At 36.9% G+C, this 14,040-nt stretch overlaps 1 protein-coding gene across 1 annotated transcript; it reads right to left on the bottom strand.

Moving 5' to 3' along the window:
* Positions 1-2,832: 2,832 nt before the first annotated feature.
* On the bottom strand, positions 2,833-4,875 carry LOC107562209 (GTP-binding protein RAD-like). The gene is made up of 6 exons (XM_016246805.1): positions 4,536-4,875; positions 4,035-4,403; positions 3,796-3,869; positions 3,426-3,630; positions 2,915-3,196; positions 2,833-2,840 (listed from the first exon to the last, which is right to left on the bottom strand). The coding sequence occupies exons 2-6, from the start codon at positions 4,387-4,389 to the stop codon at positions 2,833-2,835; spliced, it is 924 nt and encodes a 307-aa protein (XP_016102291.1). The 5' UTR covers positions 4,390-4,403; positions 4,536-4,875.
* Positions 4,876-14,040: the final 9,165 nt, after the last annotated feature.

Consider the following 14,040-nt stretch of genomic DNA (forward strand, 5'->3'; position numbering starts at 1 on the left):
TGGCGGTAATACACCTTAACGTTGGATGCCACCCGCCATAAAACATGAAGAAGAAGAAGAAGAGTAATGTTCGCGCTGCGCTGTTGTAACTGATCAGCACTTCGCTGTCAGTTCGGTGGCGCTAGTAAACACGTCCTCTCTGCGCTGTCGAGTCGGTCGCACAGCTCGGTCCATTGAGCTGCGCTGACCGCGAACACTTTAATACCGCGCTGTTTCATCCCACTTTTGGGTTGTTTGGCTTCCCATACATAAATGCTCAGGTGAAATGCTATAGTAATACTAGAAATCTGCAAAAGCATTTTGTCCTCCTTACTGAAAGAACTCACCTTGGTGAGGTACCATGGGAAAATACCATCATAGTTTTCTGGAACACCAATTTTAAGATGAGCAGTCTCAGAAAGCAAAATGTTCTGAGACAGCACCTAAAATAGAAAGCAATTAATTGCAGAAGTAAATCATGTTGATTGATAAACATATACAGTGGGTATAGAAAAGAATCATTCTCCATCCATACTCCTTTAAAATAATCACATTTTGTTGCTTTGCAGCCTGAAATAAAAATGAACACAGTTTTTGTTTTATCCAGCTGTATCCGAGTGTTTTATCCACACATCCAAGTGAAAGATATAACACCAACATGTCAGAAAAAAAATATTACAAAAACAGAATCACTGAGTTGGAAAAAGGATCACCCCCCTCCTAAAAATAACTTGTAAACTCAATCAGGTGTAGCTAATCACCTTCTCAATGGCACACAAAGCCATTTGACTCTCATGTGATCAGCTGTGGTCATTTTGATTAGCTCAGCATGAAAAGAGCTTTCCTGGAGCATTTCAGTCCTTGGTAGTTCAACTGAAGCAAGCAATCAACTGTGGGTGGCAAGACACTGTCGAAAGATCTACAGGATAAAGTTGTGGACAGGCACAAGTCAGGAGATAGATTTAAAAAATGCAAAGGCTTTATCAATGTCTAGAAGCACAGTGAAGTCTATTATTAAGAAGTGGAATATATTTGTTAGAACACGAACCCTCCCTGGATCAGGACGTCACTCTAAACTGGATGAAAGCTAGGAGGAAACTGGCCAGAGAGGAGACCAAGAGGCCTACAGCAACTCTAAAGCAGTTGCAGGAATTTATGACAAAGAGTGGTCATTATGTGCATGTGACAACAATATCACAAATTCTCTACAAATGTGGCTTGTACGGGAGGGTTGCAAGAAAAAAGCCACTCCTCAAGAAAGGCCACATGCAGTCACGACTGAGCTTTGCCAAAACACACCTTGAAGATTCTGAGGCAAATTAGCCTAAAATGTAATTATTTGGCTTCAACACCAAGCAATATGTCTGGCGGAAATCCAATACAGCTCACCATCCAAATAACAGCATTCCTCCAGTGAAGCATGGAGGTGGTAATGTCATGCTATGGGGTGTTTCTCTGCAGCAGGGACTGGAGCACTTGTAAGAAGGACAAAAGGATGGGGCAAAATACAGTCAAGTTCTTGAGGAAAATCTGCTGCCCTCTGCCAGAAAGTTGTCAATGGGAAGAAGGTTTATCTTCTAACATGACAATGACCCAAAGCACACAGCAAAACTGAGCACACAGTGTTTGAAGGAGAAAAATGTGAATGTCCTTGCATTGCCTAGTCAGAGCCCAGACTTAAACCCCATTGAAAATCTGTGCAATGACTTGAAGACTGCAGTCCACAAACGCTCACCATCAAATTTAACTGAACTTGAGCAATTCTGCAAAGAAGAGTGGGCAAATACTGCAAAGTCGAGATGTGCAAAGTTAGTAGAGGCATATCCCAGCAGACTAAAGGCTGTAATTAAAGCAAAAGGGGGTTCAACAAAAGGTCATTCTTTTTCCAACTCAGCGATTCTGTTTTTTTATGTTGGGGTTATATCTTTCACTTGGATGTTTGCTATAAGTTGCACTGAGTAAATACAGCTGGATAAAATAAAAAAAATAAAAACCTGTGTCCCGTCTTCATTTCAGGCTGCAAAGAAACAAAATGTGATTATACCCACTGTATATAGTCCAGACAAAAAAGCTAACTAAGAGAACTTACACTCAGTGCAATCAACCAAGCAATTGGAGATTCCATCCAGACAACAGTGGCCTTCACGCTTAAGACAAAAAAAACAACAACATAATTTTAGCATTCAGGCTTTGCATTTAAGTTCAATCTTTTTTATCTATTGATTTGTTAATGTTTATGTAAAAAAAAAAAAGTATTTAAAAAAAAAAGAAGTTTTTGTAGTTTTTAATGGATAATAATGGGTTTGCTTTTAAAGGTGCACTGCATAAGTTTTTTTTTCTTCATATGAGGTTCGTCAGCTGCTATATTGTAGTTTCGCTATATAATGTATGTAGTCTACATAATTAACTACATAAACATTCTGATCATTTCTTTGTGTGAAACCTTTGTGTGCACCTAATAGTAGCCTAATAGTTTGAGCGAAAGAATCAAGCGTGCCATCAGACAACTTCCCTCCAGTTAATGTTAAACTCGAGTACACCTCATTAATGTAACATCACGTCAGGTGTCGACTTACTTTTGCAGCCTACGCTTTTTCAGAGATAGCTACAGAATTTCGGCTACAGTTTTTTTTATTTTTTATACAAAGCATGATCATAAAACAAGAATATCCGCTTTACAAAACATGACAATACATTCTGTGCGTTCCCAGCGATTAGCCTACATGAATGTAAACAAACAAACAAAAGTCTGTATACTCTACAATTACGTCGGGTAAAGAAAGACAAATAAAATAATAAGCTACAGCTTACACAACTACAGTACCTCTAGTCAAACTTTCTAAGAAACTCAATTCAGTTTACTGTAATCAGTGATGCGGTTGCTGAATAAGGCAGAAAAAAAGACAAAACTCTGTGGACTGTGACAAAACCTTACGCACGTCTTGTCTATCCAGGTCGTGACAGGATTTGGACTTCTGTCTGAAGGCCATCTTCTTGTTCTTCCGGGCCACCATACGGCCCAGGAAACGTTTGGCCTTTTTGCTGATGCTCTCGCGGCGCTTGCAGTTGGCCATCCGGCGGGCGTTTTCTTCTTTGCTGTCCTTGCGCAGGCGAATTTGCCGGACGATGCCCTCGAAGAGGTCACGCACATTGTGATGTAGCGAGGCTGAAGTCTCAATGAACTTGCAGTCAAACACAACGGCACAGGCACTGCCCTCTAGAGAGACAGGGGAAAAGAGACACACGTGCAGGTGAGCATAAACTCCATTACCAGAGGGATGGAGGCTACATGTCATCATTACTATGCCTCCTGGCTGTTCCTCAAAGCTCAGGAGACAGGCAAGTGCTTTATCCAAAACATCTACAACCTGACTCCAACCAGAGACTGCAAGGTCTGTTTCTACCTGCCATATTTAAACTGGAGAAGAAGGTGGCTGAAATCTTACCATCCACAGAAACTTCTCGGGACCGCACCAAGTCACTCTTGTTTCCCACCAGGATGATGGGGATGTTTTCCGACTGCCGAGCTCTGCGCAGCTGGATTCGTAGCTCTGAAGCTTTCTCAAAGCTGGACTTGTCTGTCACAGAGTACACGATGACATAGGCGTCTCCCATACGCATGCACTGATCTTTCAGCCACTGGCTGTTGTCCTGCAGGAACAAATTGGATGGTTATGCAGAGAAAAGTTATTGCTGATCATAGCTAATGACAATATGACATTACATTTTTTAATTTAGTTAAAATATTTTATTGTAAACATATATTATAATATTTTATTTATTTAAATGTAATAACTCTTCATGCCCATTGCTTACCTGCTCCCATATGTCATAGAGAAGGATTGACGTCTCCTCATCATCGACCACGAGGGATCTGTCATATGTGTTTCCTGAAATGAAGGAGCAATACATAATTACACATCTGTAATGTTACACAAGCTTTTGAATCAAAAACGCACCACATCACTTAGTCTTTCCAGAAATTATTAGTCTGAAGGGGAAATCTTGATTCAAGCCCTTCTGAACAGATAAGGGCACAATCATTTTACATTTACCTGTTTCTTCGCAGTCGTTACTGTCTTCGACTCCTCCAAATATTCTCGCCAAACTCGACTTCCCAACGCCGTGCTCGCCCAGGAGGACCACCTTGTAGACCTGGGCGTCCGAGTCGCTGCCGGACGAGATGACCGAGTCGGAGGAGTCGGACACGCAGCTGTTCCTGTGCTCCTCTGCCGGACTGAAGCGCATGAGGCTGGACAGCTCGGTGGGCTGAGCCTCGGTCGTCGAGCGCAGCTCTCGGTCGTCCACCGGCATGCTCCTTCTGTGCAAGTTCTGCAGGTGGAGGGGAAACGGCATGCTACCTCTCCTCTTGTCCATGTTCCTCAACTTGTCTCCTTTGTTTAAGGTCATGACTCCAAACCTGTCTGTGTAAAACTATATTATAACAACTGTACACTATAATGACAGTTTGATACAAACGTACACCTATAATAATATTACTACTAAGTTACCAAGAGGAGTTGTATGATATGAAAACATGTCAAAATGATACTTACATGTGATAGCGTCTACAACGTCTTCCGTTTAATGTCAAAATTCCAGTTATTCCGCTTAACGCCGTCACTCTCCCGCTGAGGGTTTCGCTTGTGGTCGGCGATGAGCCGGATCCCTTATTTATGCGCGTGAGTGACGTCAGCCCGAGGGAGGGCTTGCCTCGCGGAGAATCACGAGTCTTTCTTGTAGTAGTAACATCATTTTGAGGGAGGGGCGGAATCCAGCTCGTGTGATTCACCATTCTGCGAGGGCGTCCGGCAGAGAGGGTCTTCCCTCCCCTGCGCGTGTAATGCATAGACGATGGGCTGATTCATGTTCCGCTTTTACTTCAGCCATGAAATGGCTTCCTCACTGTATACATATATATATATATATATAATTTGTTTTCCTCCTGCTGAAATAGACATCTTGCTAGTTTTAACTGGTTGAAGCTGGTCTCCCACCCTGAGCTCAGCATGCACTGTAAAATTCGTAATTTTAAAGGCAAACCAATGTGAAAATGCTGTGAACTGGTATACTGTAAGACACCTAATACCATATTTCAATGGACATTATAATTTGACTTTGTTTTAGAATTGTGTGTGTTACCCTAATGATCTTTTGCTTTGTTTGTGTGGTTAACTGTGCTCTCTAGAATGATTATTGGTTTATCGCAATGGCTGGAAAGGTCAATTTTGTGGATTTTGATAGTTGCCTACTGTAGATTGGTTGGTTAACATATTATATGATTTCATGATAGACAGTTATGAACTAAAATCACCAAGTCACCAAAACGTCACCATGTCATTCTTGAAACATCATCACTTTGAATTTCTATGAAATATAATGAATAACATTTACCCAGGACCAGCAATCAACTGTTTTCCCCAGCATTCAAAAGGTATTACTTAAAGAGATTTTCTGATTAGTATCAGATTTAGTATCCATTGTCAGATTATCATTTATTATGTTTGTTGCATGCTAAAAACATCATCCTATAATTTTCAAGGGCAAAATCATGTTGGTGGAGTACATTTATAGGTAGTTCAATGTTGTCATCTAGTGGTACATGATAGGTATTGTCACGTACAGGCATTTACCAGCAAGTGTATCAACTAACCTGTGCCTTGCCAATACAGTTCTACTTTGTTATTCCACAGTTATAATCGAAGATACATTTCCATATTTTGACTCTTATTTAACAGCTGATTGTATAATACGGGAGTTGCATATGGCAATTTCTTCATGCTTTATCAGATCTGATTTTAATTAGTCTATTTTTTGCATTAGCACTCAGATTCTGTGAAACTAAATGATTTTGGCAAGTAGGCACCTTACATAAGTCTTTTATCCACACCAAGCTGATTTCATACTTATGTGGAGGAGGTTTATATATTGTGATGACTTGCCAAAGTTATGGGATTTTTATAGCCCCAATGTAAAAAAAAAAGATCCGTTATTTTAACAGGAAAACATTGTAAAAATGCTATAGTAAAAAACTGTTAATTGGTTAACAGTAAGTTTCTGTACTATATACACAGTGACAAATTGTCATTACATTGAATGTAATTTCACAATAAGACTGTTAAAATTAAGTTTTTTGGAAGTGAAAAACAAGTCATTGTATAATTTACAGTAAAAAAACAAAACAATCAAACATAAATTGACACTCCCACAATTCCTTGCATGACACTTCATATTTGATGTTTTTTTCATTGAAATAACTGTTTCTTCTTCTTATGTTTTTCTTCTTCTCAGTTGTGTACATTAGGGTTTTATCCTACATGTAATGTTGTTAAATTAATGTTTATTGCATCATTTCAGTATCATGTGTGTAACCGTGATGGTGTTTAGTGCTTGTGTGAATGACACTGTGCACATTCTACAGGTGCATCTATGGGCTGATTCATGTTCCGCTTTTACTTCAGCCATGAAATGGCTTCCTCACTGTATACATATATATATATATATATAATTTGTTTTCCTCCTGCTGAAATAGACATCTTGCTAGTTTTAACTGGTTGAAGCTGGTCTCCCACCCTGAGCTCAGCATGCACTGTAAAATTCGTAATTTTAAAGGCAAACCAATGTGAAAATGCTGTGAACTGGTATACTGTAAGACACCTAATACCATATTTCAATGGACATTATAATTTGACTTTGTTTTAGAATTGTGTGTGTTACCCTAATGATCTTTTGCTTTGTTTGTGTGGTTAACTGTGCTCTCTAGAATGATTATTGGTTTATCGCAATGGCTGGAAAGGTCAATTTTGTGGATTTTGATAGTTGCCTACTGTAGATTGGTTGGTTAACATATTATATGATTTCATGATAGACAGTTATGAACTAAAATCACCAAGTCACCAAAACGTCACCATGTCATTCTTGAAACATCATCACTTTGAATTTCTATGAAATATAATGAATAACATTTACCCAGGACCAGCAATCAACTGTTTTCCCCAGCATTCAAAAGGTATTACTTAAAGAGATTTTCTGATTAGTATCAGATTTAGTATCCATTGTCAGATTATCATTTATTATGTTTGTTGCATGCTAAAAACATCATCCTATAATTTTCAAGGGCAAAATCATGTTGGTGGAGTACATTTATAGGTAGTTCAATGTTGTCATCTAGTGGTACATGATAGGTATTGTCACGTACAGGCATTTACCAGCAAGTGTATCAACTAACCTGTGCCTTGCCAATACAGTTCTACTTTGTTATTCCACAGTTATAATCGAAGATACATTTCCATATTTTGACTCTTATTTAACAGCTGATTGTATAATACGGGAGTTGCATATGGCAATTTCTTCATGCTTTATCAGATCTGATTTTAATTAGTCTATTTTTTGCATTAGCACTCAGATTCTGTGAAACTAAATGATTTTGGCAAGTAGGCACCTTACATAAGTCTTTTATCCACACCAAGCTGATTTCATACTTATGTGGAGGAGGTTTATATATTGTGATGACTTGCCAAAGTTATGGGATTTTTATAGCCCCAATGTAAAAAAAAAGATCCGTTATTTTAACAGGAAAACATTGTAAAAATGCTATAGTAAAAAACTGTTAATTGGTTAACAGTAAGTTTCTGTACTATATACACAGTGACAAATTGTGATTACATTGAATGTAATTTCACAATAAGACTGTTAAAATTAAGTTTTTTGGAAGTGAAAAACAAGTCATTGTATAATTTACAGTAAAAAAACAAAACAATCAAACATAAATTGACACTCCCACAATTCCTTGCATGACACTTCATATTTGATGTTTTTTTCATTGAAATAACTGTTTCTTCTTCTTATGTTTTTCTTCTTCTCAGTTGTGTACATTCGGGTTTTATCCTACATGTAATGTTGTTAAATTAATGTTTATTGCATCATTTCAGTATCATGTGTGTAACCGTGATGGTGTTTAGTGCTTGTGTGAATGACACTGTGCACATTCTACAGGTGCATCTATGGGGTATTGTCAAGAGGAAAATGAGAAACAAGAGACCAAAAAATGCAGATAAGCTGAAGGCCACTGTGAAAGAAACCTGGGCTTCCATACCACCTCAGCAGTGCCACAAACTGATCACCTCCATGCCACGCCGAATTGAGGCAGTAATTAAAGCAAAAGGAGCCACTACCAAGTATTGAGTACATGTACAGTAAATGAGCATACTTTCCAGAAGGCCAACAATTCACTAAAAATGTTTTTTTTATTGGTCTTATGAAATAATCTAATTTGTTGAGATAGTGAATTGGTGGGTTTTTGTGAAATGTGAGCCAAAATCATCACAATTAAAAGAACCAAAGACTTAAACTACTTCAGTCTGTGTGCATTGAATTGATTTAATACACGAGTTTCACAATTTGAGTTGAATTACTGAAATGAACTTTTCCACGACATTCTAATTTATTGAGATGCACCTGTATATATGCTATTGCTAGTATTTCCATCCTTAGCTTGTGGAAGAGCTGCTTGTGATGAGCGAGATGATTCGTCATATGACCTTATCATCACAACCTGTTTTTGGTGGTTGTAAGTGTATTACAATGGTACAAAACAGACTTTAGTACTTAAATATGTTGGTATTTTAAGATTATATCAATAAATGAATTAGTTTTTTTTTACTGTGATTTTAAGGTAAGTCTGTAAAACCTATAATGTTGCTACCATATTTTTTATGGTAAAGTTTTGGCAACCAATTTTGCCATTTTATTTTACACTATAAAACAGTATAAGGTAACCCCCCCCCCCACCACACACACACACACATATAACAACATGTACTAATTTATTCAGACAATATATGCTTTCCTTTTTGTGCTGATGTATCCTGATTCCTGACATCTCCTTTCTACTTAAAGGCCAGACGCACGACAAGCAACAATTTCAAATACATAATCATAAATCAATGACGAAAATTAATATTTGAAGTTTGGTATTTATTTTCATGACCGGACCAAAAAAGACTTGCAATGTGAGCTAGTCTGGTAATTTATACAAAACAAAACTATTGAATAAAAGTTCTATTACGTGAAATAGTATATCTATCATGCATTTTTAATGCATGCTAGTGAAAGCACTTTTGTGACTTGAAAGCCAAGTAAGTGTAATCTAAACAGACTCTGCAAACTATTGTGCTTATTATAGTATCGGTGTATCATCAAAATCATGTGTTTCCTGTCATTCCCTGTATCATTTGATAAGAATCAGCCTAACTTTTGTCTCTCACAAATGCAATAACAGAGTGCACTATAAGTTGGTCTGTGATGAAGGTTAATAATAGCTCATTCTAAAGAAGTTACCCTGCCTATATTATGAAGTGTCTAGCATAAAGATAATGATGTATTATGATCTATCCATATACCAGTAAAGCCATGTATTTGATTTATCTGGTGTTGTTTGTGGAGCACAGCACTAGATATATAAAAAATAGCCACAAATAATAGCACTGTTATTATCACTCAACTCTGGCTTGTCTGTAAGTGTTCAATCCTGACTGTCGAAGGACTACACAACAACAGCGGCAGGATTCTTGGGATCACATGGCTCTGGAGGACAGACACTGGTTGACCACCTCCAGCAGCTGAGAGTTCTCCAGAGCTGCTGCCACTCTCTCTTTGTCTGCAAGCTGCTTATTGACTGGAGGAGAAATTTTTTTATTTTAAAATGGAAACAGGGTGCTGTGTAATAGAAAAATACACTTGAATTTCTAAGGCCTCTAATGTTGTGTTATCTGATTGACAGTATATACTTTCATTAGTAAGTGAAAGGCCTTTTAGTATAATTCTACAACCATACACCTTCAAGGTAATGAAACGTGCCTTTTTGCTGTGAAAGCTACTGATTTTTATGAAGTAAACATAAGTCATTTTTATATTGTTAGTGTATTTTTAAGACGAACATTTACTGGAATGAAGCAACTTAGATTTGCTTGATTATCCATACATCATTTGTTAGAAAAATCATGTTAAAATTTATGTAAAAAAATATAATTTAACATGCTTTTGAGGCTTCTGAATTACATTTCATTATGTTTTGTCCCCCAAAAAGTATTGAAATGTTACTAAGACATATATACTGAGTGTATATAGAATGATAACTGATATTCATTTGCACACAATATTCAGTATTTTGCTATACATTTATACAATCTCATTGATTTATATTTTGAGCTATTAGAAATGCATCTTGCATTATGGTCATATAAATAGCAACATATGCACCAAATTGCATTTTATTTTTATTTTTCTCAGTTTGGGCCTTTAAATTAAACTGACAATTTTTTTCTTCCTCGAGTGTTGAGTTCTATATTCTCACTATATCATACTACACAGGTCATATTTGATAAAATATGATACAAAACACATTTGCAAAAAATATATATATTATAATTTTTTTTTTAGATTTTGTCTAAAGGTGCAATAAACTCTCTATTACCACCGTTTCTTTTCCTGACACATTTTTAAACTCTACTTGGAAGCATCTCTCACTTTTTAAGCACTAAACAGTCCTCCTGGTCTGTTGTTGTTTGTGGAGCACAGCACTAGATACATAAAAAATAGCCACAAATAATAGCACTGTTATTATCACTCAACTCTGGCTTGTCTGTAAGTGTTCAATCCTGACTGTCGAAGGACTACACAACAACAGCGGCAGGATTCTTGGGATCACATGGCTCTGGAGGACAGACACTGGTTGACCACCTCCAGCAGCTGAGAGTTCTCCAGAGCTGCTGCCACTCTCTCTTTGTCTGCAAGCTGCTTATTGACTGGAGGAGAAATTTTTTTATTTTAAAATGGAAACAGGGTGCTGTGTAATAGAAAAATACACTTGAATTTCTAAGGCCTCTAATGTTGTGTTATCTGATTGACAGTATATACTTTCATTAGTAAGTGAAAGGCCTTTTAGTATAATTGTACATCCATACACCTTCAAGGTAATGAAACGTGCCTTTTTGCTGTGAAATCTACTGATTTTTATGAAGTAAACATAAGTCATTTTTATATTGTTAGTGTATTTTTAAGACGAACATTTACTGGAATGAAGCAACTTAGATTTGCTTGATTATCCATACATCATTTGTTAGAAAAATCATGTTAAAATGACAATGGTGTGAAAAAGTGTTGGCCCCCTTACTGTTTTTTAAATGTTTTGCATATTTGCCACACTTAAAAGATTCAGATCATCAAACTAATTTTTATATTACACAAAGATAATGCAAGTAAAGCTGAAATATCAGAGGATTGGCGTTTTCTAGGCGCGTTCCCCCTGACATTATTACCTCTTCAACGACACAATTATTATACAACTAACACAATACGATCAATACACTATTGTTAGATAAGGTTGCCAACTCTGAGAAGTCGGAAACAAGCTAGCCGGAAGTCAAGCTAAATAACGGAAACAGTATCCACTTTTTTCCCCTCCAAAATAAAAGTTTTGTTTATAAAAGTTAGATACAATGTTAATTTAAACGGCACAAATAATAATAATAATGTCATTGTACAGAATAACCTCATGTATCAAAAAATAAAATGAATGAATGAATGAGATAATAAAATGTCTTGAACTAAGAAGGGTGATAGTAATTTCATACAGCATAACATAACCAATGGGAGAAAGCAAAGATCTGTCTTCCCTTAATATTGTTAGTTTTTTTAAGGTTAAGCGTATGCTCATCAAAGCAGTGTTCATCAACCTTGAAAACTTGACCTTAAATAAACAGTGAGGTCAGGTCCATTAGCGAGCCAATCAATGCTTATTAGTTAAAAAGAGCATTTTAACCCAAATGTTAGGCATCTTTAAGCCATCACCAGGAAAACAACAGCAACTGCTTCCTTTACCAATCAGCATCGGACCAGCATAGATCTTCAGTAAAGCCAAACAGCACACACGGCCTAGCAATCCTACAAACCAGTACAATTACAGTGATAAGAGTTTAGAATAAATCTTCTTCATTGTGAGACAGCCAGCATTTCCTTGCACAATAATAAATACTTTTACATTTAGCCCAAACAATACGAATAACGTATAATTTTTGCATTTGAAGATTTGTACTTCAGTATATGTATTTTAAAGAATCATCCCTAGCAATCTATCAAAAAGCCAAGACTCTTATTATGTTTGCTTACACACTCTTTATTGAATGTAGGCCTACTGTGCTCATTTGAATTATGTCCAATTATACAGTATAAGTGTTATGGCATTCTGAGATTAAAATAACTGCATTACCTGCCATAGAGAACTCATATGTTTGTATTTCACATTTGTCAGTTTGCTGTTTCATAGCATTCATAACATTTTCTTCATTCTTAGAAGCTCTGGCATTTTGAGAATGCAGTGTGTGCATTATTAAACTATAAATCACGTTAAACTAGCACAAATTTGGCCAGTTCTTCAGTTCATAACGAGTCTCTTCCTGAGATGTTGAATCATCCACACAAAGGATTTATAGACAAAGAGAATATCAAGAGAGTCACATGTTATATTTAATGGACAAGTGCTTTTATTTCAGGCTCTTTTCCAACCAATGAGACAATAAATCTGGCTGCTCTACTCTGCATTGGCCTGAAAGAGATCGCCATCCACCCGCTGACAGCTTCTGTGAAGGTCAAAGGTTAATGGCATAGGATGAAAATTAACAAAGCAATTTATTCATGTGCCACAGACCCTGTCTTCTTTCCAGGAGGACATTTTAGCCTTTTTAAACTCACAGAGGTGCTGGTATTGATCAAGGTCGGTTGGGTGAAATGTTAGTACAGCAATACTTTCCCACATATTTGCGTGATATGCACATTTGTTAATATTTTCATTAGCACTGCACTTATTTCCATCATTCCCACTGCGACTGCTTAAAAAATCTGACACCAAAATGAAAATTCTAACAATATTTATAAATGTTTTAATCTGGTTTTCAGGACCTGACTTAATAAATAGTCCAACCAAATAAGTTGAGAAGTTAAAAGTATAGTAGGTATAGTTAAAGTATAATGACTTATGACTCTCTGAGATGCTCCCACTTGTCCTAATTTTTCTCTCCAGACAGGATAGTCTCATATCAAGTGTAAAACTTTGACTAGCGGTTTGATGGATAGAGCAGGGGAGGTTGTATAAGAGGGGTGAGAAGAAGCACAATAAGCTCTACATGCAAATGCACACTGTATGGAGAGCTTCAAGAGTGCAAGGTCTACCTGTATGTCTGAAGATCGTATGTGTCCAAATAGCAAATTACTCATTTTCTCCAGACTGAATGATTAAACTCAACAGCTGCTCTTAAAAATGTCCCCATTCTCAAAGATATCTGAGTGTGGATGTGAAAAAAGAGGCCCTTTGAGCTGATTTAAATTTGATCTCAGCATCTCAGTTTATCTGAGGGCAAAGCGACAGCAGAAATGATTCTGAAGCCACAAGGGGGCAGTCTTACCACATGACACAACTGCCATTTATTCCTTATGACAAGGACTGCAGCAATCTGCTCTGGGTTTAATGCCAGTTGATAGGGAAAGCAGATAATCTCTGACATCCTTCTTTCTTTATTCCCTCATTGGTTGAACACAAATAAGAGGATTATTTAAGGTGCTGTGAAAACAAACTCAATTTCTTTCTATAGTACATTACCAGAATCAGATCCATTGTTGGAAAAAGTATACTCAGTACTGTATATCTCAGAATTGAGATTTGTATGGTTAAAGAAAACATGAGGTACTGCAGACTCTGCAGATATTACTTTTCAACAGATGTTCAACAGATAGACATGCCTCTCAATACCACTTAATTTCACCAACAAACACACACACGTTCCTTGCCACTGTCACCTTTAGCTTGTCAAGTCGGGGTTTAAAAGACATTTAATGTTTAGTAATATTGAATTAATGACACCAACACTATTGGATGAGAACAACACTTTAACTAAATTGAGCTGCAAAAATGACAAAGCTGTTTTTTTCTGTCTTCCGTAAAGCTGCTTTATAGCTGAATCAGTTTTAATTTTTAATTTTTTTGCTATATTGACACTGGTATTGAAT

This window comes from Sinocyclocheilus grahami, unplaced genomic scaffold, assembly GCF_001515645.1.
Source record: "Sinocyclocheilus grahami isolate Dianchi unplaced genomic scaffold, SAMN03320097.WGS_v1.1 scaffold812.1, whole genome shotgun sequence".
Taxonomy (NCBI): Eukaryota; Metazoa; Chordata; class Actinopteri; order Cypriniformes; family Cyprinidae; genus Sinocyclocheilus; species Sinocyclocheilus grahami.